Below are 11,657 nucleotides of genomic sequence, written 5' to 3'. Positions count from 1 at the left end.
TGCTGGGGGATTGAACCGCGGTCCCTGATGCTTTTGCTAAGCTTGTTCTAAGTAGGTGCTTTAGACCACTGAGCCATCTCTCCAGCCCCTGGAGACGTATCTTTACTATAGATCTGCATTTGTAGAAGACAAAATTCCCTAAGATTTTGACTCTTTGGGCAACTGCTTGTTGTTGTAGTAGTACCTTTTTTTCTTTTTAGTAAAATGGGAATGGAATACAGGGGCTCACATGTGCTGGGAAGTGCTCTAACTTTGAGGTATACTCCCCAAAGTTTTTATTTATTATTATTTTTCTTATTTCATTTATGTATTTGGTACAGGGTCTCACTACGCAGCTTGGACTCGTAATTATCTTCCTGGTTTCAGCCTTTCCAGGGCTGGGATTAGAGGCATGCACCATCACGCTGTTCCATGGCACTGCAGCATGCCCGGGGTTCTTGGGCTAGTGTGGGATGCGGTACAGAGATAGAACGTGGGTCCATGTGTTTGCCAGGCAGGCGCTTTGACTGCTAGCTACCTTCCCAGGTCCCCAAATTTTTATTTTGAAATAGTCTTGCTAAATTGCCCAGGCTTGGGGTTGGGGAGATAGCTTGCGGCCTAAGTGCCTGCCTGGCAAGTGCAAGGACCCATGTTTGATCCCTGGTACGGCATGCCATGCCAACCCTGGAACCTGGATGCACTGTACCAGCTACTGAAACCAGGCATGGTGGTGCACACCTCTAATCCCAGGGCTGGGGAAGCTGAGACAGGCAGATCACTACAAGCATAGCAAGACTGTACCAAATAAAAGATGACAAAAACTTAAAATTGCCCAGGCTAGACCTAAACTTTCAATCCTGCTTAGGCCTTCAAGTAGATGGGATTTCAGTTGCATGACCATGCCCGATTTACACTTTGCTTCTTGATTAGTTGTGTGCTCTGTAATGTTATATCCATGCCACTATTCCAGGTTTATACCTGGAAAAATTATTTGCCTATTTTTTTTTGGCGGAACCAGGGATTGAACTCAGGCCCTTGCGCTTGCCAGGGAAGTGCTTATTCTACTGAGCCATCTCCCCGGCCCTTTTTTAACTTTTTTGAGACAAGGTTTAACTATGTAATTCAGGATAGCCTTGATCTCTTGCCTCAGTTCCTGCTAAAATCACAGATTTGTGCTGCCATGCTTGGCTTTTTTTTTTTTTTTAAATTTATTTATTTATTTGTGTGTGTGTATGTGTGGCCAGCTCAGCCCACCAGGAGGCAGGGCTGGCTGGCATGTGGTGCTGGTGCTGGGGGATTGAACCGCGGTCCCTCTGCTTTGTTAAGCTTGTTTTAAGTAGGTGCTTTAGACCACTGAGCCATCTCACCAGCCCCATGCTTGGCTTTAAGGATGTTATAAAAATAAATTTTCCTAGAATTTTATTTTGGGGGATTTGAATCATATGAGAGTTCAAAAGTGGATGAGGAGCCTGGGGGGATCGCTTAGTAGAATAAATGCTTGCCTGGCAAGCACAAGGGCCTGAGTTCAATTCCTGGTTCTGAAAAACAAAACAAAAAAAAAAAAAAAAAAAAAAAAAAAAACACTCGAAACTGGATGAGTGACGCCCTCACTTGGGCGTCTCCGTGGCTCTGCTGTGGGCTGTGTCCCTGTGCATGGTGGTGTCCAAGGGGAGGTGCACCTGGGCTTGGCTGTTTCTGAGCCACTGGCCTCTGAACTGTTAGCCTTAGATGTTTTCCCTAAGTCCCTGGCTACCCAGAGCCTGGCCAGTTTAGGATGGTGGAGGCTCATCCAAGGTAGGCTGCATGGTAGAGGGGAGACACACAAAGTCCAAAATAAAGCCCTCTAAAGGGAAGAAGTCCATGATCTGGGCTTCTGTGTGTGTAAGCCCTCTTCTCAGAAAAAGGGTACGCTAGAGAAACAGGTGACCCAGGGCCACAGGGCGAGCAGCAGCCTCTGTGGGGAAGAGCATCATGGGGGCCTGGAGATGGCCCAGGTCCCAGAGTGGGAAGATGGTTAAGAGTTCTGACCGGGCCAGCCAAATAGCTCAGCAGATTGAAGCACCTGCAAGCAGGCACATGGGCTGGGGTTCGAACCTCAAGCCTGCCATGCTGGGCCCATCTCCGGGGCGCACTGAGATGACTATTGAGACTGGTGTGGTGTGGTGGCCTGTGGCTGTAATGCCAGCTCTTGGGAGGCTGTAAACAGGTGGGTCACTAAGTCTGATCTAGTAGTGAGACCCTGAACAGCCTGTAGACGCTTCCCTTTAAAAAAAAAGGGGGGGGGGCTGGGGAGATGGCTCAGTAGAATAAGTGCTTGCCTGGCAAGCTCAAGGATCTGAGTTCAGTCCCCGGTTCCGCAATAAATAAATAAATAAATAAGGAAAAAAAAAAAAAAAAAAAAGCTCTGACCAAGCTGCAGTGACAGCTCTGTGCAGAACGTGGGCTAGGTAGAATGATGTGGCCCAATCTAGGGATACCCCTCATGTTCACCATGCTCTGGCCTCAAGTATGTACTGAAAAGCAGCAGGGGTTTGTGGTACAGCTTAGTAGCAGAAGGCTTGCCTACTTGCAAGGCCTTGGGTGCGGTCCCCAGCACCAACACAGAGCTTTTTTTGGCAGAACTGGGGATTGAACTCAGGCCCTTGCGCTTGCCAGGGAAGCGCTTATTCCACTGAGCCATCTCCCTGGTCCCGAAGAGCTTAAGCCAGGGCCCTGCAGGGTGGGGTGGGTGCAGCTTGGGTCTTGTCCCTTCCAGAATAGGTCTCTGTGTCCATGGTGGGCCTCACCCTCACCCAGGATGGGGACTTGGAATCATGCCACTTCTCATTTCTGTCTGAAAACTTCCTGGGTCCGATCCTCAGAACCACAAAAATGAAAAAAAATTAAGATTTTACTTTACTAGCTGGGGAAAAAAAAATACTAAGTGAGAAGACAGCTGACTCCAGTACTCTCTGCTCTTGTTCCTTGGCCACTCCTCAGCAGTCACCAGCCCTGTCTCCTACAGGAGGCCAATGTGGGCATGTTGGAGCTATAGAAGGCGCTGGAACCCCACACCCAGGACACTCCGACTAGCGCCTGTGGAAACGGTGTGTCTGGCATAGCTCCCTCCAGCAGCAAGGGACCCGGGGGCAGGGGGTGGGGGGGTGGAGGTGGAGGCGGGGACTTTCATCATCACTTTATTTGTTCTGTTTGTTCCAGGAGACACCCTAGACTCGAACTATGGAAGAACAACATGGCCTTGATGCTCAGATTGCAGCCCTTATCTTGGAGTCTGTGTATGACACATGTGCTTAAGGGGCCTGGATGGCAACCTCTGCCCCATCCTGTTCCACCCAGGACAGAGTCTGATTAGCAGAGGCTCCACAGGAAGTGGCCTGGTGCCAATGCGACATAGATCCTTTACTTGAGCCACTGGTGGGCGTGTCAGCAGGCTGGCTGCGGCTAGGCACTGGGCAGTCTGTGGGTAAAGGCCCTGGCCAGCAGGCGGAGGGGAAGGACAGGACCCTGCTCCAGGGCCAGGCCCAGCCACCACCACCAGCTGTTGGTCCCGGTGCAGCCCCAGGAGTACCTGCACGCGTGTGCATGTGCTCAGCTGTGCAATGTCTGTACACTTGGATGGACAGTATACAGAACACAAGAGGAGGGAGAGAGCCCCTAGAGCAAGGCCCGCATGAGGGCTGGGGCTCATGAGGCAGCTGCTGCACCTTCCTCAGCGAAGTCCTCCTTCTCAGAGGCTGCAGGCCCCAGCAGGTCATCATCCAGCCCTGGGCGCTCATCCCTGTTGCTGACTGCCCTGCCCTGGTCGGTCTGCTGCTTCTGCCTCCGTGTCTCCTTGTACCGCAAGGTGATGTCCCTGGGGGGTGAAGGCCACCTCACCACTTGTACACTGCAGCCCTGGGGGATACCTGTTATTGTCATCCAGAGCAGCCCACGAAGGACACAGATGAGGCGCAAGGTGCTGAGTGAGCCCTGGGTAGAATGGGGGCGATGCAGACTGGCCCGTGTGGAGGCCGCAGCTGGGAGGGCGGGGCGGGGACAGTCAGGCAGGGGAACAGCTGATAGTCCTGGGCCCACTCACCGTAGGAAGAAGCGCCAGATGGTCCAAGTGAGCACCAGGACGGAGCCAAGCGTCCAGCACTGGGAGATGTAGAAAGGCAGGGACAGGGTGAGCGTGTGCGGGTCGTACTTCACCACAATGAGCAGTTCGGTGACCGTGATGGCCGCCACTAGCCAGGCCTGCTGGCCCAGCTTCCTGTGGGGCTTCCTGTGGAGGAGGCATTAGCTGCGGGCTCACCCAAGCCCCGCCCCAGGTGCCTCCCGTCTCATCCCTGTGCTCAGGACCCTCAGTCTGGCAGCAGCCCTCACAAATCATCCATGAAGTCATAGATCTCACGCATGGCCACACCGCCCACATTCACAAAGAAGACCAGCCGCAGCAGGACCAGGTAGTGCTCGGGGGGCATCCACAGCACAAACTTCAGGTAGAAGGTGTTCAGCTCCGCCAGGAGGAACTAGGGGATGAGAGGGGTCAGCAGGGCTCAGGGTACCCAGTGAGCACAGCCGCAAGGTGCCCCGGCCTTACCACCAGGATGATGCCACACACGGCCAGCCAGCGGCGCAGGCTAGAGGCTGGCTTCCACTCGAAGCGGACCCAGCTGTAGGGCGTGAACTGGAAGGCTATGCGCTTCATCTTGCCCCTGGGAACAGAGCCAGGCCTGAGCACAGCCACCCCACCCGCTAGTGTCACCTCTGCTCAGAGTCATGGTTATGGTAGCAGGGTGGCTGAAGCCCAGTGCCCGGCACAGGCACAGCCCCAACCTCTGTCCTATTCAGATCCTACAGGGCCCTCAGCAGGAGCAGGGGTTATCACACTCCACTGCCCACAGGCCTCCTGCAGACTCTCATTTCCCCTTCTCTTTAGTGAGACAAGGTCTTGCCATGTTGCTCAGACTCCCTCAAACCCTTGTGCTCAAGAGACGCTCCCGATTCAGTCTTCCACGGAGCTGGGTCCTACAGATGCATGCCACTGTTCCTAGCTTTGTTCTTTATTTCCCAAAGCAAACACGACACAGCCCCTGGCCTGGCCCATGCTTGTGGACTCTGGCCCCCAACTCCTGCAACGCACTTGTAGGTGGGGATGTTCCAAAGGCCCTGCCACTTGTATGTCTTCAGAGACAGCCACTCAAGCGTCTTCATGCCACAGTAGATGCCCAGCCCATTGCAGACCAGCACGTCCATAATCCACTGTGCAGGAGGCAGGAGAGATGTGAGGCCCAGAGCCAGGACACCTGTGAAGACCCTGCCCACACCCCCTGCCCCCAGCACCTACGTGGTCCCACCAGCACTCGCTGAAGTTGGGCAGCTGGTGCTCCAGGCTATACTCCAGGAATTCGAACATCACGCTGATGATCATGCACATCCACCAGTCCCGGATCATGAGGGTCTGTGGGACACCGAGACACGGTCAGTCTTGTCCACCAGGGCATACATGTGCTCCAGCCTAGCAGCCACCAGTGAGCACAGCAATGGGTGGCTGCTCCTCCAGCAGCTGCAAAGCACAGCTTTCAGCCAGTGTGGAGGTGTCCACCCTGGGTGCTAAGAGAAGGCCAGTCTGCCCAGAGCTGAGGTGGTGTGGTGCCTGCAGCCTGGGATGAGTGGGTGGAGGAGAGTGGGGCTTCCTGCATGCTGTCCCTCACCCTTCTCCCACCCAGACAGCACAGTGCTAGGGACAGTGAGCAGATCTGATTGGGGGCCCTCCTGCCTGGCTCTACACACACCTGTGAGTACAGGTCCCACTGCTAGGCTCACCCCACACCACATGCACATCACCTTGTAGCCCGAGATGGTCTGAAACGAGGGGCTGAGGCTGAGTGTGCCATACCTTCAAGTACCAGCCAATGAAATGTGCAGGAACAAAACCGTCCAGCTTGTCCTATGGGTGACAGGGCAGTCCTCAGGCACAGAAACCTCCCACCTCCCACTGGTGTCAGGGTCTTGCCTGCCTGCTGAGAGTCCCTGGGACAGCCCATCCTGACAGAGTGGGGAGCCCCTCACATGAGCCTCCACATACAGGTGACAGCCTTGAGGCACTCTTACCCAGACATTGTGGAAGGGGTCAGTCTTGTTGTCTGGATCATAGATGAGGCAGCTTCCCCCGTAGTCCCTCTCAGGCAGTGGGACCCCGAGCCTGGCATCCACATACTTTAGAAACTGCCGGCCATCACGTACAGTCTGCAAAGCCACAGGTGTCAGATGGGGGACTCAGAGCAAGTGGCTCTGCCTCGGTCAGCCTATCACAGCACAGGGACCCCATCCCTATGCAAGGTGGAGAGTTGTGGGGCGAACCCTGGGTGCTGGCAAAGCAGACCAGACAGGGGCACAAGATTTGAATCCCCAGTTCAACAAGGGCAGCCCCATGCTGCCTCATGTCCCAGCCTCACACCCACAGAGGCTGTCCTGGTGGTGTGCCACCAACTTCCTGTGACATGAGGACACACAGTCCTCTGCGTCAGGCAGATACCAGTGCCAGTCAGCAGTTCACTCCAGCCTTAGTGCAAAGGAAGCTTCTGGGACAGGACCTCAGTGAAGGAGGTGCCCTTCCACAGCCACCAGCCGAGGACCTCAGGGAAGCTCAAAGGCCTGGAGGCCAAATACAGAACAAGGTCCAGGAGGGGGTGGCAGGAGTGAGAGCAAGTTAAGTGCTCAGCACAGGACAGCCACACCACAGGCATGGGGTCCTTCTGTGACCTGGGCCATAGATGCTGGGCACAGATGTCCTCTCCTGAGTGCAGATCCCCAAGGTCAGGGCCACCTGTCCCTAGTGGCATCCCAGGGTCTCTCTCTCTCTTTTTTTTTGTGGAACTGGGGATTGAACTCAGGCCCTTGTGCTTGCCAGGGAAGCGCTTATTCTACTGAGCCATCTCCCTGGCCCTTAGGGTCTCTTGATCTTGGCACCCAAGTGTCTCCTGAGACCCAAGAGCTTCAGGTGCAGCTGCAGGGTGGCCCCTGCTTGGTTCTTAGATTTTGAGTCCTCTACTCCTGGGAAAAGTCAGAGACCCCTACCCCCCCCCCCCCCCGGGGAGGAGGAAGCAGCAGGAAAGGGGCTGCAGGACGCCAGTGTCCACCGTTTCTGAACAGACGCCACCAGGCACAGACTTGGCCAGCACCCAGCACCTAGTACCCAGATCTCAGCCTGAGACCATCCTCCAGGAAGGAGCCCTTGCCCTTGGGGAAGCAGCTGACTCCAGGGCTGCGACAGAGTGTGCAGATGCCCTAAGTAGCCGACAAGACCACGAGCAGGAAGGGCTCTGAAGAACAAAAGACCAAGGAGCTCTACACACAGGGTGTGTCAAGCGTGCATGAACCACACGAGAGACCGTCAGTGGCCTGAGGAGTCTATGCAACACAATAGCTACCGATACAACCTGGGAATGAAGCAGATTCTGAGTGTGCACAAATGACTGAATCATAGTGGTAGAGAAGGGACAAACTGCCCAGCAGAGGAATTCTAAATCATATGAAGTGGCTCTGCCCCCAAGAGGGACTGCCATGTCCCTCCGTCCCCAAGAGCAGCATTAGCAACTTTCTTCAGAACACAGTATGCAAAAGGTGAAGTGGAGAATTTGAACAGGGACAGGGACCACCTTATCCTGACCTATCTGTGCTCAAGGTCAGCCTCAACCATGACAACCATGTTGACAGTGTGTGCCATGGTCAAATCCTGAGAAAACATCAGACAAATCCCAACAAACCCTGAGTTGAAACCCAGGAACAGGTGTTCTAGGAAATTATAGACCAACATCTCTTATGAATATGATGCAAAAATCCTAGACAAAACAATAGGAAACAAAATCCTGAATATGTGAGCAGGGTTACACATCATGACCTAGTGGGATTTATCCTAGCAATGCACAGTTGGTTGGAAGTAGAGTCAGTCAGTGTGATATCTCACATCGAGGGGAAACATTTACATAGCCATCTCATTCTGGGTAGAAAATGCACTTGCCAAAACCTAACAAGCTCTCAGGATAAAAACACTCAGCGTTGGGGCCGGGGAGATGGCTCAGTAGATTAAGTGCTTCCCTGGCAAGCACAAGGGCCTGAGTTCAATCCCTGGTTCCGGAAAAAAAAAAAAAAAAAAAAAAAAAAAAAAACCCAACAACAACAAAAAAACCCACTCAGCGTTGAGCCAGGGAGATAGCTCAGCAGCTAAGTGCCTGCCTGGCAACTGAAAGGTTCTGAGTTTGAGCCCCAGTACAAAACAAAAACAAAAACACCACTCAGCAGACTAGGAATATAACTTTATGCCCCCACCTGGCAAGGGGCATCCAGGAGAAGCTACAGTACACAATTAGTGGGGACAGATGAGAGACCCTAAGATCAGGAACAAGACGAGGAGGTCCACTGGGGCAGAAGACACACAAGGTACCACAGGTGGAAGCATGGGTGAAACCACTCCAAGTGTCGGTGACAGAAGCCAACACAGAAAATCCCAAGAGACTGCTGGGCTAATAAAGTCTCAGAAAATACACAAACTCAATATAAAAATGGGTCGTATTTTTATGAGCTAGTAATGAGCAATCCAATCATGAAATTGAGAAAAGAATTTATCTTACAACAACATTTAATGAATAAAACACTTGGAAATAAATTGAACACAGTATGCAACATACTCAAAACTACAAAACATGGTCAAAAGAAATGAAAGTTAACCTAAACCAATGGAAAGACATCCCATGTTCGTGCATTAAAGACTTAATGGTGTCAGGATGCCAATACCTTGAAACAGATCCGTAGCTTTGCACCAACCTCATACCCTTTAGGGCTGGGATGGGGTCAGTGCTTGCCTCGCAAGTGAGGACCTATACTCCCAGCAATCACAAAAAAGAAAAAAAACCCTAACCTGCTCTTTTGAGAGTCAGAAAGATGATCTTAGCATTGACTTGAACATGCAAGCAACTGGCCAAGTCAAGACAATCTTGAAGGAAAAGAAAAGCTGGGGACTCGCATGCCCCAATTCCAACGCGTGACCTGTACTAAGTACCCAGACAGACTTCCTCAGAGCTGCCTTGTCCTCAGAGACAGAGATAGTCAGTCAGAAAGCATACAATTCAGAAACCTGAGAAGACATGTGAGGTGTCACATGGTGACCTGATGTGTAACCCTAGGTAGGAAACAGACATTAAATAACAACTAAGGAGTACAGCTTGGACCTCAGTTGTATCCCAGGCAAGTCAAACCACAATGACAGGACCTGCACCTAGCAGCAGGTCCCAGCAGCTGGTCCTAGGCACACACGAAAGCACAGAGCCAGGATGGAAAGTAGGCGGAGCTCCAAATCAGCACTGGAGGGATGAAGGCACATAGCGGACTTGAGACACACACTTGGGCTAGGAGCAATGAGTTTGTGTCTCTAGAGAAAAGCAGGCATGTCCACATAGAGCCTGGATGGGAATGGCCCCACATGGGAAGCAAGCAGATACCCTTCTGTCTGAGCCGATGGTGCACTCAGAAAGCCCACCACGTGGTTCCGCACAGAGAGAAGCTTCGGAGAGGGAGGGCAGTGGCAGGCAGGACAGGGCATCCCTGGGGCAGGGGATGTCAAGGGACCCTTGAGAAAGTTTGGGAGATAAGTCTTTCCCGTGTCCTGCTGTAGAGGGTTTCCTGTAATCTGATGTGTGTGCAGACTCACAGCACTGCTCAGCTGCCCCCAGCACTCCATTTACCACCACTGACAACCCAGCCACATAGCAGCAGGTTTGCGGTCTCAGCAGGAGAGTGCTCTGTGGCCTGAGCCCACCACGCTGTGTGTCCCTCCAGTGAAGCCGAGTGCAACTCGGTCATCAGGGCTCACTCCCTGGCTGGAGACGACAGGGAGGTAAGCTCCTAACTCCACTGAGCCTCCTGCAGAACAGGAGATGGGTGGGAGAAAGCTTCAGGGAGCCAGAGAACCAGCCAGGGCTTGCTCACATGCACCAGACTCCTGGAGTTGGGTGCACTGTCCTTCCTGCCTGCACCCACACCCTGCACCACAGTGCTGGGTCCAGCTGGCTTCCTCCAGTCCTCTGGGGCCAAGTGTGCAAAGCCTCTTGTCACCTGCTCCATTTGTCTAAGAAAAGCCACTTACCTGAAAGAGGATAAAGATGAGAAATAGCTCGTAGACCACACTAACGCAGAGCCAAAATCGCCAGTAAGCTACAAGAACAAGAAAGAGGAATATCAGGGTCCCAGCCTGGTCTCCAGGCTCTGCCCGTCCCATGGCTTTTGGACACGGCCTGGGCAGAGCCTCCACAGAACAAGATCACACTCAGGTTGAGCATACATGGTCTTTGTCTGGAATGTAAAACGTTTTCCCTTTGTTTCCTTCCTTTCCAGCCCTGAAGTCTTTGATTTCTTCTGTTCCTCATAGTTTTTTTTTTTTTTTTTTTCTGTATTTTAGGGAGGGGTCTACAGCGTAGTCAGGGTCTCACTACTAGATCAGACTCGTAGTGATCCTCCTGTTTACAGCCTCCCAAGAGCTGGGATTACAGGCGCGCACCACCATGCCTAGTCTCAACTGCCATCTCAGGGTGCCCTGGGGTGGGGCTGGCACAGCAGGCCTGGCGAACCCCAGGCCCCGCGCCTGCTTGCAGGCGCTTTAATCTGCTGAGCTTTGGCTGGCCCTCGTCCCTCATCTTAGTGCTGTGACACAGAAGGCTCATAGCTGCTGAGGGAAGCAGTGTTGGCTCTACTGCACTGCTCTGGCCTGCAGTATTGGGTCTGGAACAGGCTTCTGGTGGATCACTTTTTCATGCTAAGAAAATCTTTTCATGTAATCCCAGCACTCTGGGAGGCAGAAGCAGGAAGACTGAAAATTACAGCCCAATTTAGGCAAGTTAGCAAGACCCTGTCTCAAGACATAAAGACACGGCTCAGTATGAAGGCTCTGGATCACAAAAGGAGACCCAACTAACAAAAGCTTTTCAGTCTAGTATGCTTTTGTCAAGAAAGGTATGAACCTTTATTTTTCTGCATCGAAGACAGCCAAGTTCTTAACATACATTAATGCTGTGATCATGCTAACAGATTTCCATGCTAAGCCGCCCTAAACTGCTGACTCTGGCAAGGCACCCAGTACAGCAAGCAGAAGGCTCAGGGCAGGGCCTGCGTCCTGCTCTATGTTACACAAAGTAGCCACAATGGCTACACAGAGGCTAACTTACCACACAGGGCAGAGAGAGAGCTCTTGGCAATGTATGAACATGGTTCTTTAACCCAAGACAAACAATCAAGAGTCCCAAACTTGGGCTGGCCAAATAGCAAGCAGGCGCAGGGGCCTACCATGCCAGCCCTGCCCCCAGGGCGCACTGAGACAGCAATTGAGATGGGCATGGTGGTGCACGCCTGTAATCCCAGCTCTTGGGAGGAAGTAAACAGGTGGATCACTGTGAGTTTGATCTAGTTGTGAGACCCTGAACACTGTGTAGACCCTTCCCTGCCCCCCCCCCCAAAAAAAGAGTTCCAAACTCTACACCAGGAACATGAAGAGACCTTTGCTGGCCCAGAGGCTACGGTGCAATGTGCTAGGGGCTCTCTCTGGGAGTGTCCAGTGTTCTGAAGCCACAGAACCCTGCAGATGCCTCAGACTACCAGGTCTGAGGTGACCTTGGGCTGGCATGTCTCTCTGGCTATGTACTTGC

At 52.7% G+C, this 11,657-nt stretch overlaps 1 protein-coding gene across 1 annotated transcript in view; it reads right to left on the bottom strand.

The window, feature by feature from the left end:
• Positions 1-3,412: 3,412 nt before the first annotated feature.
• Positions 3,413-11,657, bottom strand: part of Ptdss2 (phosphatidylserine synthase 2) — a 29,315-nt gene continuing 21,070 nt past the window's right edge. Inside the window, exons 4-12 of the mRNA XM_004638032.2 lie at positions 10,106-10,173; positions 6,076-6,210; positions 5,861-5,911; positions 5,309-5,422; positions 5,105-5,223; positions 4,562-4,676; positions 4,345-4,490; positions 4,058-4,243; positions 3,413-3,832 (exon numbers count right to left, since the gene is read on the bottom strand). Coding sequence (XP_004638089.1) covers positions 3,664-3,832; positions 4,058-4,243; positions 4,345-4,490; positions 4,562-4,676; positions 5,105-5,223; positions 5,309-5,422; positions 5,861-5,911; positions 6,076-6,210; positions 10,106-10,173 — 1,103 coding nt within the window. The 3' untranslated portion in view covers positions 3,413-3,663. The remainder of the gene's footprint in view (positions 3,833-4,057; positions 4,244-4,344; positions 4,491-4,561; positions 4,677-5,104; positions 5,224-5,308; positions 5,423-5,860; positions 5,912-6,075; positions 6,211-10,105; positions 10,174-11,657) is intronic.

Source organism: Octodon degus, unplaced genomic scaffold (assembly GCF_000260255.1).
Source record: "Octodon degus isolate 3935 unplaced genomic scaffold, OctDeg1.0 scaffold00093, whole genome shotgun sequence".
Taxonomy (NCBI): Eukaryota; Metazoa; Chordata; class Mammalia; order Rodentia; family Octodontidae; genus Octodon; species Octodon degus.
Note: the sequence above shows the minus strand (reverse complement) of the source record. Positions and strands in the feature narration are given on the sequence as shown.